We start from the raw sequence: 17,371 nt of genomic DNA on the forward strand, positions 1-17,371 counted from the left end.
GTCAAATTTTATATGCGAGGAAGCCACAATACTACCATGTTTGCAAGTTTCAATGAGGTGTATGAGGGACCCTCTATTCTGCACCCCCCACCTCGCCTCCCTTCAGGGATGTCTATGGTTTGGTGCAGAAATAAGCATCTTACTTAGTAAAACCCTTTAATACCTAAAGCCCTTTGATGACCCTCAGTTGCCTCACGACAAATTCAACTCAACCCGGCTGCAGAGCTGTTTGAGTCATTAGAATCGGGTGCTGTTACTTGTCTGTCTCTTCTCCAGCCAGGCCTCCCTCCAGCTCTCTCTCCTGGCAGGGACGGGCAGACGGCACAAATGAGTGAGGCCTGGCGGGGACTTGAGCTGGAGGGCAGCCCTACGTGGAAATGTGGGCCCACTGTGGCCTCTCCTTCTGATTTTCAAAAGAAGCTCAATCCTGGATTGGACAGGAGATACTCCAGTTTGTTATCACGGCAACTGATTCAAAACTGGTAAAGAGACATCTGCAGCCTGGAATCCACCCACAAGTGTCTGGTCTGTGACCTCCACTCTATGCTGAACTTCCAGCTGCTCCAGCAGCCATCCTCTCTGTCTTCCCTCTTGGCCTCTGCACATTCTGTTCCCTCTTGTTGGCACACTTTGCTCCCCAATCACTGATTGGCTCCCATTCCTCCACGTCACTGCGCTCATGCCACTTCTTCCAAGAAGCCTTCCATGATCCTCTAGGTTAGATTTGTTCCCCCTTCTTAAAGGCTCCCATAACGTGCTGTCCTCTGCAGTTGTGGAGCTTCTCTCTGGGTGTCTTCTGGTGTCTGCCAGGCTAGAAGCTCCAGGAGGGAAGAAACCAGTTCTTCTGCTTTCCTGTGACAGCAGCAGCGTGTAGCAAGGTGCCTGAACACATAGGGAGTCGATATCTGTGAGAGAAGCGAGGGAAGGGAGGCTGGCCTGAGTAGTCTTGGTGAAAATGCAAACTCCTCTTCACCCCAGAGTCTCTTGGGTTGGGCTGGTGAGCAACTAAAATACCATTTACTGAGCATTCACTAGGAGCCAGGGACTCTTCTAAGCACTTGATTTGTGTTAACGCATTTAATTCCCGCAGGAGCTGTGTGAGACAGGAGTTATCATTCCCATTTTACAGACGAGGAACATTAAGGCACAGAGTACTTAAGACACTTACCCAGGACCACAAAACTAGGAATGGGCAAACTTGGATTCAACCCCACAGAGTCTGGCTTCAGAACTGGAGCTTCTAACGTCTCCATGTTTCAACAAGGGAAAGAGTCAGTGCTCTAAGAAAGAAACTGACTATCACACTCAATGGAGGAATGAATAATATTTTTGAGTACCTACTACATACTAGGCATGGTAATAATGCTTTCATATGTTAATTTAGTCTTCTTAACAAGCCCTATGGGGAGATGTCATTGTCCGCATTGCAGTGAGGAAGCTGAGTTCAGTATCATGCGCAAGCAAGCAAATGGAGAATGGGAACTCGGACCCATCAGCCGTCATAGGACATAACAGCCAGAAGTTCCCAAGAGGCTACCTAGAGAGACTGGGTTTAGAGAGAAGAAAGCAGAAGTAAGGGGTAAGATAAGTCATCACGCATATAATGGAATACCATAAAAGTGACAGCAAGCAGACGAATGTTCCACAGAGAGTGCCTTGGGGAATCCATCCTTCCTTCCATCCATCCATCCATCCATCCATCCATCTACCATCTACCATCTATCCATCTATCCATTCACCCACCATCTACCATCTACCATCTATCCATCTATCCATCTATCCATCCACCCCTCATCACCCATCTATCCATCCATCCATCCATCCATCCATCTATCCGTCACTCTTTTATTCCACAAACGTTGATGGAGTGCATACTCTTTGACTGCCCTGTGATAGGCCCTCAAGGTTCAGAGAAAAGAGATACAGTCCCTTTCTTCCAGGGGATCCCAGCGAATGAGTGATAGACATTTTAAAGGAGATTATTACAAAAATGTGTTAAATATTCTAGCCAATCAGGTGCTTAACTCAGCGCACTGAGATCATAGAAGGCTTTAAAAATAAAAAGTCTGCCAGGCAAAGGGGTGTAGGCAGGGAAGGCATTTCAGGCAGAAGAAAGCCCATGCAAAGCTACAGAGGTAAGAAAGAATGCTGTGCGTTTGCACGGGTTGCATAAGGCAGCTGATGGTGTGGGAGGTATCTGGTTGGCCGTGCAAGACACTGGATTTTGGCTATAGAGCAGAGGTCTCAAACCAGAGACACACAGGCCACACTCTGTGGGGATGTGTGTGTGTGTGTGTGTGTGTGTGTGTGTGTGTGTGTGTGTGTGTGTTGCTTGCAAGCCTCTCTTGAAACACTGGAATACCTGGCCACGGTTGGCTGTCATTCCTCATGGGAAACCACCAGGTGGAACGAAATAGTGGCTGCCCTCTTGGAAAGGGCACGAGCTGTCCATGTCACTAAAGGCCCCTGCATGCCCGCCTCACACACCAGTGTTACCTGCCTGGCCCCTGTTACCATCTGAGTTTGCAAGCCCAGGCATAGAGCTTTTGAAGCGAGCAGCAAGTTTGAAATGACTCCTCATGCTGCCTTGGGATGATTTATGCAGTGAGTTCAGAGCACCTTGAGCCCGAGGAATGGCTCTCGTACTCCCGAGAGCCTGATCCAGGCTTGGCACATAGCTGGGCATCACTAAATTTATGTTGAACTGAATTGGATTCACATGGAAGATTCTGGCACAAAACCTCTTATCGGGGAGCTGATAGCCTCAAAAAGATCTCTCTCATCCACTGAACACTGAATCAATTTCTGATTAATTTCCAGTTACCCCTGATCACATCACTTGACTCATTTTCTGCAGTAAACCCTTAGTAATCTTCCAGTCTGTTCAAAACTGTTAGCCAGCCCTTCTGCATGTCTGTGATACTGTTAATCTATATTCTTCATTATTCATTCATTCATTTATTCAACAGATATTCATTGAGCACTTACTATATGCCAGAAACTGTGTAAGAGGTTGGTAATATATTAATAGTAATAAGCAAAGCAGACACACTTCCTGCCCTTCTGGATTTCTAACCTGTCTAATAGTAATGTTGGTAAAATGTACATAGCATGCATGGCACTAGGCACTATTCTAGGCATTTTCCCTGTATTAATTCATTTACTGCTCACAAAAGCCTATAGGTGCCATATCATCATCCTTTTCATAGATCAGCAAACTGAGGCACAGAGGTTAAGTAAACTGTCCACAGACACACAGCTAGAAAGCAGCAGAGGCAGGCTCCGGAATCTGTACTCTTTGCCACTTGTCTTTCCGGGATGACACTGGGAGCCCCTGAAGTGCCTCCTGAGTCATCTAAGTGGTAGTCGTCATGGTTGTGGTCAGCTCCGGTGCTGTCTGTAGCAGTGGAACCCTGGGTCTGTAGAAACCCTAACAACATCAGCTTTGTATATACTAGTGAATTTTTTCCCTGATGTCACATGTTATTGCTTTTCCTTCTTTTAAGTCAGAGACACTTGTTGCAGACCTAGTACTAGAAGGCAGCTGGAGGTGCAAAACCAACAGCTGATTGCTGCCGTTGGTACGTGGCCTTAGCCGCAGGCAACCAGCTGTCCCCAGGAAGTAGCCGCTGGGAAGAGACGCCTTAAGGCTGGAAAGGCAGCTTGGGTCACTGGCTAAAGAATTATTTGTTTAATTTATTTATTATGCTTCTAGTTGTTGACAGCGTCAGCCCACAGTCCGCTTGGTTGGCTCATGCTCTTCCTGGGTCCGAGAGCGCCCGTCTCCCCATCTCCTCCTTCATACTTCCGTGCAGCCTTCCCTGGCCCCGAGGTCAGGACTCACTGCTGCTTCCTCTCCGTGGGCCCGAGACAATGCCCGGGCCACCTGGGCCTCACTTGCTGCCTGGTCATGCACCCTCTTTCCCTTTCTGCCGCCCTTGCTGGGGGCGGATATCTGCCTCCCCTCACCAGCAGCCTCAGCACTGTGAATGGCACATTGCGCAGGCCCCGCTCACGCTTTTCAGTGAAATAAAGAAGCCCAGAGAAATGTGTGACTTACCCAAGGCGACAGAGCTGGTAGGTTACAGGGCAGAAGTCTACTCGGTCAAAGTAGATTGTAAGCTCCATGTGGACTCGATCCGCTTGTGTGTTTGCACATTGCTGCATCCCTGTGTCTGAGACAGTGCCTGAGGCATGGCGGGCGGCTCAGGAAATGTTTGTTGAGTGAGTGAGTGAGTGCCAACATCCTTTGTCCTTTGTTCTTTCTTTGTCCTTGCCTGCATGGAAGAAGACAGGCACCAGAAAATGAAGGCGTTGTGCTGGCTGCGTTTTGTGTGCACAATTGATAAATTATTTGCCCACAGCTAAAAATACCTACCCCAGGCAGCCACTGGGAGGCAGATGGATGGGGCTTAGCGCAAGACGTTTAATCAAACAGCGACAGCCCGAGCAGAGCCACAGTTAGCCTCTGACACCCCAGTGAACTCCAGATGAAGAGCCTGGAAGCCTCTCACTTCCTCTTGGTCCCCTGGCACCCAGTGACCATCACCCTGGGTCCACAAAACAGCAAAGACAAACGAGCATCCTGTGCGCAAGGCAGTCACCAGCTGCCAGTTGGCAGTCTGGGGATGGGCAGAGTGGGCAGAAATGAGCACCAGATGAACTGGCCGGTGGGGAGCACCATCCAATATTGAAGGGGCAGTGGAGAGGGTCTCGGTCGTATGCCCTGGACTTCAAGGACACTCAAGGAAGCAGTTAGATCCTCAGAGGCAGAGATGGACTCACTGTCTCTGTCTCCCCCACTTATTCCCAGGGCCTGGGAGTGGCAGGTGTTCTCAAAGGCCCTACAACTCCTCTGAAGGGAATGCTCCCCTCGTGCCACATACGGGCTGGCTGATATACGCTGTTTAAAAAGAAAGGAAAGAAAGAGAAAGAACACACGGGCCCGTTTCTATTTAAGGGTCAGTTCCTTCGAGCTAATTATGGAAGCATCTAGACAAGCAGGCGCATCGAATGGGCTCTAGAGTCTAATGAACTGTTTCTGGATCCTGAGTCCAGCACACATTGATGTCTGAGTGGGCCAGTCTCTTAACCCACTGAGCCTCAGTGTTCTCATCTCTATAAGGGGATGTTAATAGTATCTGTCTTCTAATGTCGTGTGAGGATTCAATTTAATGCAAGTAAAACCCCTAGCAAGTGAGCCACACGTAGTACGTGCTTAATAAAGGAACCGTTATTATCAAATGTACCAGCCCTGCTCAGCTCTCATATGACAGGTGTCCATGGACTGGAGAACCGGAAGAGACACTTGATACCTGCATCCAACCTCAACCAACTTCTTAACCCTTCCGAGCTTCAGTCTTTCTCATCTATAATAAGGGGATGAAAAAGGTCCCTACTTTATCAGTAAGGATTAAGTATTGAATACTTAATATTAGACATTATAATATTAGATAATATTTAACATTATAGATATGAGATATACTTCTTGTGTATGAAGACGTGAGCTCAGGGCCTGACACACAGTAAGCACGCAATAACTGTTAGCTGTCCCGAGAGGATGGTGGGGACCTGCCTCCTTCATGCCCCTTGGCCTTTGCACGTGCTGTTCACTCTCCCTGGAGAGCCCTCCCCTGCCTGGCCTGCCTCTTAAACTCCCACTCACCTCAGCTGGAGGTGAGCTATGACACTATCATCATGATTATTGCTTTATTCTTCACTGGCTTGTTTTGCAGATCTGGACACTAAGACCCTGAGAAGGGAAGTGGCTTGTCCAGGGGCACACGGGGGTCTCTGTCAGAACCTAAACTAACCTGAGGCAGCTCCTAACACAATTGGGAAGTCTGAGGACACTTTCATTGACCAAGTATGAGAAATGAGTCAGAAGCCTTTTCTAGAGCCAATACTCTCATCCTGGAGACCTACAGCAGGGGAAACCCCTGCCTGGATGTCCCAGTGCTTCTTCCTCCACGTCGGGCCTTCGCCTGCCTCAGTTTATCACCTTCATGGGACTGGTCATCACACTCACGTGTAATAACTGTGACCGCTTCTTGAGCCTTCCCTGTGCCAGGCTCTGTGCTGAGAGCTGTGTGTCCCAGATTCCCGTAATCCTCATGGCCACCCTCCGAACCCGATGCCACCACTACCCACCTTACTGATGAGGGATCTGGAGCTCATGGTGTTTGCACAGCTTCTCCACGAGTGCCAGCTAGAAACCATGGGATGCTGGGATGCTCATGCAGCTCAGCCAGACTCCAAAATGCATGCCTCTCATTTTAAGGAGCCTGTCCTTTCTGGTAACTCTTCTGCTCTGTGTTGGCTGGAGAGCCACCTCAAGGCCCCGTCTGTCCTTGTGACAAACCTCCAGAGCTGAGAAAACACAGCTGCACCCATCACTTTGTATGGCACTTGACCCTGGATGGCACCATCAAGTGCTTTCAAAATGCTTATTTGACTCACCTGCTGTGCCGTCTTGGGCAGGTAGCTAACCCTCTCTGAACATCAGTTTCCTCGCTTGTAAAATGGAGACCAGGGCCTGCATTCTCCTTGCACTGTTATCCTCTTACAGTTTTCTTTAAATCAACTCACTTTTTTAATAAACTGAACTTATTTTATAAGCAGACTTTTATCACTAGCCTAAATGGAAAAATAACATTCCTCTAATACCATTGAAACTAAATGCATAACTTTTCAAGTAAAAATGTTCATCAGCAAATCACATAAATCATCTCATCATCAGCACGTAGTAAGGGCTCAATGTATGGTAGCCGTAAGAAAGTGAACTTTGGCACTCAGAAGTATAGTTTCAAAACTTTGGAGTCTATTGGCCAACTTGAATGTGGTTTCCCAATTGAGACTAAGCAGTTGTCATGGTTACCCAAAGAAACTGCCCCTGGTCAAAAAGCAGAACCGATTTTGCAGTCAGGAGAAGGCCAGTTGATGGGACAGATCAATGAGATGACCAGCCGGATGCTGACTCACTTTTCTCCATTGCCCAGAGTCAGATGGCCCTGGGATGGCTGCCGTCTTAGCTCATGCTGACTGCTCATCTGCAAGGGGCAGCCTTGCTAGGTCTCAACTAGTCCTGATCTATAATGGAAACCACTGCTTGGTTAAGTTCCGGGCAAAGCCAGCCAGGCTGCACCATGGATCCAGCGCCCAAGATCCTCAGGGCAAACCCACAGCATTTGTTTCACCATGGCAGACATCACCAATCCATAGCAGCACTACTAAGCACTGGCGTGGTTTTAGAATACTTTTCAACGTGGCACCGGACAGCCACTACCAATCGATTGAAGATGAAATATTGTTGCCATCCCTGCCTCAGGCTGTTCTCTCAGTCAGGACATGAGACCCTACAAAGGGAGAGGCAGAGAAAGGAGGAACAGTGACCCTAGCTTTGAAAGAATCCACTCAAGTGCTAAGTGTGGTGACAAATAGGGTCTCCACAAGAAAAATAGTAGAGAAGAGCATCATAGTAAAGCTACAAAGAAAACTAAACAGCTATCAAAATAAGAACTAAAATTTAAAAGGAACCAAGGCTATTTCAGAGAATGCAAGAGACAACTGCGTCATCGCGTAATAATGGCTCTGAAGGATATATTTCCGTAGATAATGACCACCGTTCTTCCCCAGCAAGCAGAGAAACAAAGTGCAGGGGGAGGTGGAATTACAGCTGCCGCTGGAGGGATCAGGTTAGAGGCAATGAAGAACTTCCTGATCGGGTGACAGGATTGTTAGCCCCTGGAGTGATCCGTGGAGGGAAACTGGAATCTTCTCTGGGATTCCTTGAAAGCTCCGACTCTCTCCTGCTCACCTCCACTTCCAGCACAGGGTCCGGCCTCTCGCGCAATGATTGTCTGCTGAACTGAACTGGCCAGGTGTGAAAAGTAGCAATAGCTAACATTTACTGAGTGCTCACTTGACACACGTTATTTCACGTATCTTTATAACAGCCTATGAGGGTACTACTTATGGTGATGCCCATTTCACAGATGTAGGAACTGAGGCTCAGAGAGATTAACCATCACACTTCACAGCCTCTTCCGATTAGGATAGGTTCTCATGTATCTGGATATTTGGGGTGAGGTTTGCTCTTTACGCAAAGAGCAAAAAGACCGAATGGCCCTTCAGAGCCCTTCCGGGACCCTGGAAGCCATCCTTTGGGATGGCCTTTCCCGTAGGATGGGGTCCCACTGCCTGACCTCCACCTCACTAGTCCAAAGCCAGTTTTGTGCCGCTAATAACCAACTGTAGGAAAGACATTCTTCCCTGGAGCAAGTGCAACAACGGGAAACAAGGATGGTCACTGACCGGCTGGCAGTGCCTGAGGCGGGAACCACATGGTGGGACAGCTGCCCAGGAAATCCTTCCCTGCTCCTCTCCTCGGATCCCTCAGGGCAGAACTTTCTGAAGACCTCCCACCACCATCCACGGAGGCCCAAAAGACTGAACGCCAAGTCTTGTCAGCCTCATCTTTTTTCTTTCCCCTTCCTCTGCTCCAAACTCCAGGGTGGTGACAGCCCCCAAGAGGCAACGCTCCATCGTACAATTCAGTCTCCACTCCCCAGCTGATCTAAACAAGGGCAGTGCTGACTTCTTACCTGGGAGGCTTAGAAACTGCTTTTCCTAAAAGTCTGTCCTTGGGGCACCTCCCGGGAGCAGCTAAAATAGCACCACTGGAATTGCTCACGGTGTCAGGGGTCCCTGTGCGTCTGCAGGACATGGGGGCTGACTCTTCTGCTGCAAAAGACAGGCAACTTTCAAGAAGGCAGATGCATTTAAGTCACAGGGGATGGTGACTGAAAGGGGTAAATGATTCTCTTTTTGGAAATTCACAAGAAAGTAATTTAGGATGCAGAGAAAGGATTTGCAGACGGTAACCCTAGAAATTTAATCAGCCCAAATAAGCAATTCTCTGTCCTTTTCTTAAGACCTGCATGGACTGAGCAACTGTGGTGTCAGTGGCCTGCTCTTCTTCATATAATTGCCATTGTAATCAAAAAGTTCTTCTTGGTGTCTAACCTAAATCCTTTTCTAGCTCCAACTTGAGCTCTTTTCCTTCTTATAAATTCTCTTAGCTGTGTAGAGGAAGGAAGGAAGGAAGGAGGAATGGAAGGAGACAGAAAGAAAGGAAAAGTGTGTTACCCTTTAAACCACCATTCCTACTTTTGGGAATTTATTCTACAGAAATATACAAAGATACTTAGTGAAGGTCTATAGTGGCCAAAAAATAGAATAAGCAATGTCCAGCCGCAGGTGAATATTTCATGAATATTACTGACAAAGGGAAGAAAAATCCACCATTTATTTTTAATTGAAAAAAAATCAACTTGCACAACAGTATCATTGTATGATCTCATTTTGTGAGGATAATCGTTATTACTAATTATATTTATAATTACAGTCATATAAGCATATCCTGGAGATATAAGCAGCAAACGGTTAACAAACCTCTGTGCTGGTTATCTTTTACAGCATAGCAAATGACCCCACAACTTAGAGGCTTAAAACAATTCATGATTGTTTACGATGGTTCTTGGGCTGACTGGGCTCAGCTGGGTGGTCCTTGCTCGGGGTCTCTCATGCAGTGGCAGCCAGGGGGCAGCTGGGACTACAGTCACTTGGGGGTTCTATTGAGCTGGACATCCAAGACGGATGTCACCTCCAAGCTCATGTGGGGCTTTCAACCAGAGTCTCTACACAGGGCTTCTGCACGTGGCTTGGGCTTCTCACAGCTGGGCTCCAGGAGGGAACATCCCAAGAGCAAATATTTACAAGGCCCAGTTATGACCTGGTCATGCAGTGTCACTCCTGCCATAATCTATTGGTCAACAGTAAGTCACAGGACCAGCTCAACTCAAGGGGAGGAGACTACACAAGGGCAAGAATACCTATGGGTAACTGGGGGCCATCTATGACGCTAGATACCACATTCTCTCTGGAAAAGGGGATTTGGGCAGACTTTCGCTTTCTAGTTTCTAATGTAGTAGTTAAATGTATAAACTCAGGAGACAAAAAGCCTGGTTTAATGTCCTGGCTCACCGCTTGCTTGCTGTGTGACTTCAAACAAGTTACTTAACCTCTCTGAGCCTCCATGCTCTCAAATAATAGTACTAACCTCGTAGGGTGGTTGTGAACCTTAAGTGAGATATTGTGTGTAAGATGCTTAGAAGTGCCCTGATCATAGTGCATGCTCAATAAAAGTCAGCTAATAATATTAGTATACACAGATAAAATGTTTAACTTTTCACAAGTGTGTTTTACTTTTGTAATTAAAAAATAATTTTCAAAGACCAAAAAAAAAAAGGAAACATCGCAGAATTAAGAGATATAAAATCAGAACTCCCAGTCAGTGCTCTGTTCCAGCTGCCTCTTCCAAGGAAACTGCATGGACCTCTTAGTCCTCCCAGACACAGAAAATACCTCTGGAAGGCCCTCTGCCTCTGCGCCAGTAGACCATTCAGGGGTGCGGTCTGACAGCCCAACCTGTATTGTTCTCTCAGCCCCTCCCCAAATCCTCTCGAATTTGAGCCCAGTAAGCTGCAAAGTACAGGAAATGAATTCCCCCAAGAACATAACCAGGAAGCTTTGCAATCACAAAACACGGGCCTTACACTACCCAGGAGCTTAAACCCGTCCAACGACCCCATTGACAGAAAGGATTTGCCTTCTAGAAGCATTGACATTTTGATTGAGAAGTTCATTGAGACTTGCCCGGATGAGATTGGCTGGGTTTCCACAATAACAGAGTCTTGGGCCAGTTCATTTGAGAGAAAAGCTGAAAAATGGAATTTCTGGCAATGATGACTTGGATTTCTTCGCTTATTCACCCATTATAAACACACACAGACCCTGTCAACACCCCTCCTTTTCTTGGGGGAAAACATGCCACGGTGGAAATGAAAGGATTTTTTGATGTGGGGAATTATAGCAAACGTGAGACCGTAAGAGCTGAACACTCTACCTTCTCATTTCTTTTTCAGAAAATCAATACACAGGCATCGTTCCATTCCCCTCTGACTCTCAGTGGCTCACACATCTGTCTCATTCCAAGGATCTCCTCAGTGTTCTTGATGTTTCCTTGGGGGAAAATCTACCTCTACAAAGGCAGTGGGAAACTCAATGTCTGCGGGTTAGTTTCTCAAGAGAGGCGATTACTAGAAACTTAAGGAAATGTCAAATATGAATACCTAGCAATTTCGTTGGGAGTTGCTGACTTGCCTGACTTAAAGCGTTAATTATATGGGGCTGGGATATTTTTAAAGAGTTTGGCTATGGAAAATTTTTAGCACCACACTTCAAACAGGGTTCAACTGAGGAGTAAGAAACAGTGGTAAAGAGTCACTCTCTGTAGAATATACATGTGTGTAGAATATATGTGCTTTCTGGGGAGACCCCAGCATTTATTCATTCCTGCCCCTTTATAGGCTCGGGGCAGGGCAGGGATATGAGAGCATGTGGGCATTGTTTAATGAATAGAAAAAGAGGTTCTGAGAAATGACAGCGCTTTTCTATGTCACAGGCAACCTGGGGAACAGGAATCCCTTCCCTCCAGCTGACAACACTTTCCTATGACCAAAAATAAAGCAGAACTTGATATGCCATTAAGTCAAACAGAGCTCGAGTTGCCTTCTGGCTCTTCCACTTACTCAGTATGTGGCTTTGGGCAAATTACCTAAAAATCCAAGCCTCAGTTTCCTCATCTGTAAAATGGAGATGATTATAGGACTGATAAGAGGCCTTCTTTCTGTTGCGTGAATACCAAGCTCATTCCCACCTCAGGGCCTTTGCACTTCCCATTCCCACTGCCTAGAATTCTTTTCCCACAGATCTTTTCATAGCAGATCCCTTCTCCTCATCCTTAATTAAGCTCAACTGTCACTTTTCAATCTAAAAAATACGCCCCCCCCATCAATTTTTCTCATCCCTTGGTTTTATTCTGGATAGTATCACTATCTGAAATTCTCTGGTACGTTTTTGTGTGTTATGTATTGCCTGTCTCTCCCACTATACTGTAAGCTCCATGATAAAGGGGAACTTTTCCTTTTTGTGAATCCCTGCATCTCCTGCACCTCATACAGTGCCTGCCACGTAGTAAATACTCAATTAATATTTGTTAAATGAATGGACTCTCAGCCAATAGCCAACATTCGCTGAGAACTTACCACACGCCAGACCCTGTTCTAACCACTTCACAAAAATTATCTCACTTAATCCTCAAACAACCCTATGAGGTGGATATTCTTATTAACTTCGTTTTATAAAAAGGGAAACTGAGGTACAGAGGGATTGAATAAGTTTGCCAAAAGCCAAAGAGCCAATAATAGTAAAGCCAGGACTGAACCCCAGGCAATCTGGCCCCAGACTCCATAGTTTTTTTTTTTGTTTTTTTGCTGAGGAAGATTCACCCTGAGCTAACATCCACTGCCAATCTTCCTCTTTTTTTCCGTATGTGAGCCACCACCACAGCATGGCCACTAACAGACGAGTGGTGTAGGTCTGTGCCCAGGAACTGAACCCAGGTTGCCAAAGTGGAGCACACCAAACTTAACCACTAGACCACTGGAGCTGGCCCCAGACTCCATACTCTTAATCACTGGGCACTGATGCTCTTGGCTCGATAGGAAAGCTTCAGACCTGATTTTACAGCTTGGTTCCCTGAAGCTCTGACTGTACATGATTAAATCAGAGTGTCCAGACTTTTGACCCACAACCTCCTCCAACGCCTTTGCCCTTCTTTCTGTACCTGTCACTAGCAGCTCTTGTATCACTGTGTGTGTTCTTGTTTATCTCTTAAGTACTTTGTCACTTACATGTGGTTTCTACTTTCTGACTGGAGACTCTGAAGGCCTGCAATACCAGTTTGTATCCACCCTGGGCCCATGCATACAGAAGGTGGATGCTGAATACTTTTGAAAAGATTCCTAAATGAATAAAACATTTTGGAACACTTTTCAACAGAACACGGCTGTTTAATAAAAGACAGCTATGATGTGCAAAAATGCTTACAAAGCAAATAGAAATCAATATGTGTTCCTTGCCTCAATAAACCCAACACTTCATGCTTCCCCCCACCTCAGGGCCTTTGCACATGATGTTTCCTTTGCTTGACACACTTTCTCTTCCCACACTTTTTGCCTCCTACTGCTGCTCCAAATCTCAGTTTGAGCATCACTGCCTCAGCAAAGATTTTTCTGATCACTAATAGCACTTACTATAGTTTCCAGTTATACATTTTCTTCTGTGGTTCTTCAGTTGATGATTTTCTTGCTTCTAAGACTCTAAGCTCTGAAGGCAAGGCAGACCATGTCTGTTTTGTTCAACATCTCCTCCCAGGGCATGGCTCATAGTAGGTGCACAAAACACCGTTTGAACGCATGAATAAACTTTTGAAATTTCAGGTTTACAAATACAAAGAGCTTGGCTTTCACAGGCCTCTTTTCTTAAGTAGAGACTTCAAATAAAACTTATTCATAATTTTTCTTTGTTGCACACTCTGTGCATGGTACCCCCACCCCCACTTGGAAGTATCAATATTGCGAGTGGTTTAGAGCATGGGTGTTGGTCCTGCGTTTGAATCCTGGCTAATTAATATCGTCAGGACCTTAACTCTCCACAACTTCAAAGTGCTTTGACCAAGAACCAGGACAGCACAGACTTAAAAAACAAACAAACAAAAAAAACCCTGATGGTACCAAGTACTGAGAGTATATGGAGCAACTGGAACTCTCCTTCTCTGCTGTTGGGAGTGTAAATTAGTAAAACCACTTTACAGGGCAATTCAGCAATATCTGGTAAGGATGAAGATGCACATACTCTAAAACATGATAAATGTACTTCTACAAATATATCTACCCAAGAGAAACTCTCACATGGAGCTACTTCTCATGGAGAGACATACAAGTTTTTGTTTTTGTTTTTGTTTTTTGGTGAGGAAGATCAGCCCTGAGCTAACATCCATACCAATCCTCTTGTTTTTTGCTGAGGAAGACCGGCTCTGAGCTAACATCTATTGCCAATCCTCCTCCTTTTTTTTTCCACCTTTTTCTCCCCAAAGCCCCAGTGGCTAGTTGTATGTCATAGTTGCACATCCTTCTAGTTGTTGTATGTGGGACGTGGCCTCAGCGTGGCCGGACAAGTGGTGTGTCGGTGCACGCCTGGGATCCCAACCCGGGCTGCCAGTAGTGGAGTGCGCGCACTTAACTGCTAAGCCAGGGGCCCGGCCCCCGTGTCAAGGTATTAATATAGCAGTTCATAACAGCAAAATCCTGAAACCAATTTAAATGTACATTTTTACATATATGCGAGTGAATAAGCATAAATATAATTTATTTTTAATTTAATCTGAAGGTCATGATCTTCTCTGCTCCTTCCATTCTGAATCCACTTAAAAAAGGAACCGTCCTAAAATCCAAGCTCTAAAAAGGTTCTTAAGAGATCGTAGAGTCCAGTCTCCTACCTGAATACACGAAGCAGGAAAAACCACCGCTCCCCCATATCCTCCATATGCAGTTGGACAAAAGAAAGAGCGTGGGATTTTGGATTAGGGGACCTAGGTTTGGTTCCTGTCACTAGGACTTAGTAATTGTGTGACTCTAAGCAAGTCCCTTGAGCTCTCTGAGCCTCAGTTTCATTTCTGAAGTGAAGACAATGGCCACACCACCTGTCGTGACTGTGTGAGGAGCAATTAAACTACAATATGAGCGTAAAACTTTGTCAAAAATAATATCCAGATGTGTGCTATTTGTAGTGCAGAGATTGTCCCTCAAAAGCGTTGGTTCAGTCCCTTTGACTTCCATGGCGGCGCCCAATAAACATGCCTTGGGCTCCCTAGTAGCCAATGAAGTCATCCTGCTTCAGAGATAAACCGGATTCTCTTCTCTCCACAGCAAACATCCTGACCGTGATCATCCTCTCTCAGCTGGTGGCCAGAAGGCAGAAGTCCTCCTACAACTATCTCTTGGCACTTGCGGCTGCGGACATCCTGGTCCTCTTTTTCATCGTGTTCGTGGACTTCCTGTTGGAAGACTTCATCTTGAACATGCAGATGCCTCAGGTGCCCGACAAGATCGTGGAAGTGCTGGAATTCTCGTCCCTGCACACCTCCATTTGGATTACTGTTCCCTTGACCATTGACCGGTACATCGCCGTCTGCCACCCACTCAAGTACCACACGGTCTCCTACCCTGCGCGCACCCGGAAGGTCATTGCGAGCGTTTACGTCACCTGCTTCGTGACCAGCATCCCCTACTACTGGTGGCCCAACCTCTGGACGGAAGACTACAGCAGCACCTCTGTGCATCACGTCCTGATCTGGATTCACTGCTTCACGGTGTACTTGGTGCCCTGCTCCATCTTCTTCGTCTTGAACTCAATCATTGTGTACAAGCTCAGGAGGAAGAGTAACTTTCGCCTCCGCGGCTACTCCACAGGGAAAACCACCGCCATCTTGTTCGCCATAACCTCCATCTTTGCCACCCTCTGGGCCCCCCGCGTCGTCGTGATTCTCTACCACCTCTATGGGGCGCCCATCCAGAACCGCTGGCTGGTGCACGTTATGTCCGACGTTGCCAACATGCTGGCCCTTCTGAACACAGCCATCAATTTCTTCCTCTACTGTTTCATCAGCAAGCGGTTCCGAGCCATGGCGGCCGCCACGCTCAAGGCCTTCTTCAAGTGCCAGAAGCAACCCGTACAGTTCTACACCAACCATAACTTTTCCATAACGAGTAGCCCCTGGATCTCACCGGCCAACTCACACTGTATCAAGATGCTGGTGTACCAGTACGACAAAAATGGAAAACCTATAAAAGTATCCCCATGACCCCGTGGGTTTGGCACCCAGTGCCTCTGTCTAATCCATTTCCGGATGGGAGGGTGGCCCATCCTCGGCTGAACGGCTCTCCTTGAGAGTGCTAATCTGATTTCCTGTCTCCACAGACTGAGAAACTCTCAGACTGGTAGATGAGAAAAGCTGGAAGAGAAGAAGGAAAAGCATGAATCTTGTTTCCATTTATGCATTTATTTTCACAAAGTCATGTTGACAGCAAAAGTTCCTACCAGTTTGACGATGCCATTGGAGCTAGTGTCATCATCTTGTGGTCAGTAAGGACACACAGTAGAGAAATAGCCTATGACTTAGCCTTGGCACCATCTACAGTCACTGGGAACTACTCATTTATGTGACACACCAAGCCACAGTAGCACGTATCTGAGCCCACACTCTTCTTCCAAGAGCTGAGGTCATCCATCGCTTCCCTGTGCTCTTCTCAGCAGCTAACTGCTGACCAACTCTGGATTTTTCCAAGATGCCCTCTGTCCTAGAGAGGGCTGTGACCTTGAAGTAGCCCTGGCACCCCTGGCTATGGAATGACACTGTGGGGACAGGGGAGTATTGAATCCCATTCAAACTCTGGCCAGAGCTTCTTTGGAAAGGCTTCAGACCAACGTAACTATGACACTCAGACCTGGGGTCTAAGCCGCAGTCTTTCTATTCACCATTATGTATAGATTTTATCTATCTCCTCCAACACAAAGACCCTGCCTGGTGCATGGGGGGAAAGGAGGATTTATTGAGCCCAGAAAAACAAAAAAAATAAGCCCACTCTTGCCATTGTTTCGATCCATCCCCATGTCAGCTGTGCACAATCCCTTTACTCAAAATAGCTTCTTGTGATGGTGCCACTCGAGCTTCCTGGAGAAGCCTTTTACGTGTAAAGTTGCCAACCCTGCCTCCTTGCTTACTGAAGCCCTCACCAAATTGTTTTATTTAAAGTGACTTCCGAACTGGATTTAATTTTCGAGGGTCAGGAACTGTAGCTCTCCAGGTGTGAAGGGAGGCATTCTCAGTTCTGCCCCACAGTCCAGCTGACATTGCCATTCGGCCACAAATGCAGACACAATCGACATGGAAAGGTGCCCATGTGGTCTGCTTGTCTGCCCTTTGATGCACATGACTCAAAAGATGGTGCCAGTTTTTGGTGAAGCTATTTAACCCAGATCCTTTGCAAAATGATAAAATATGAATTTATTTAGTTATGCTCCCCTTGCCTTTCCAAGGCAAGAACAGTTCTAGGATGTAATTAAAAAGGGCTTCCCTGGGAACTACCACTCATGTGTGCCCGTGTGTGTGTGCGCGCGCGCGCACACACACACACGATTACATTAGGCTCCTGTGTATGTACTGATGTGTTTTGAAAGGGAAATCCACGTTGGAGTTCCTCTTACTTAGCCTTTTTTTTTTGTTTTAATTTCTCTCCCAGACTCCCAGTACTTGAAATTATCCCTGTTCTGGAAGAAATGTCCCAAAGTGATTTTGGAACTGCATGATATTTTTGGTGACCAGATGAAAAGCAGACAGTCCACCTGG

General features: G+C 46.5%; 1 protein-coding gene across 2 annotated transcripts in view; it reads left to right on the forward strand.

Annotated features, from left to right (window-relative positions):
• GPR139 (G protein-coupled receptor 139) overlaps window positions 1-17,371 on the forward strand; it is a 51,096-nt gene that overhangs the window by 20,246 nt on the left and 13,479 nt on the right. The window contains exon 2 of one of the 2 annotated variants that reach the window (XM_058569933.1): window positions 14,892-17,119. The exons of the other annotated variant lie outside the window; for it this stretch is intronic. Coding sequence (XP_058425916.1) covers window positions 14,892-15,826 — 935 coding nt within the window. The 3' untranslated portion in view covers window positions 15,827-17,119. Of the gene's footprint in view, window positions 1-14,891; window positions 17,120-17,371 lie in introns of those variants that run through there. 2 annotated transcript variants of the gene reach the window in all.

The sequence above is a fragment of the Diceros bicornis genome, chromosome 26 (assembly GCF_020826845.1).
Source record: "Diceros bicornis minor isolate mBicDic1 chromosome 26, mDicBic1.mat.cur, whole genome shotgun sequence".
Taxonomy (NCBI): Eukaryota; Metazoa; Chordata; class Mammalia; order Perissodactyla; family Rhinocerotidae; genus Diceros; species Diceros bicornis.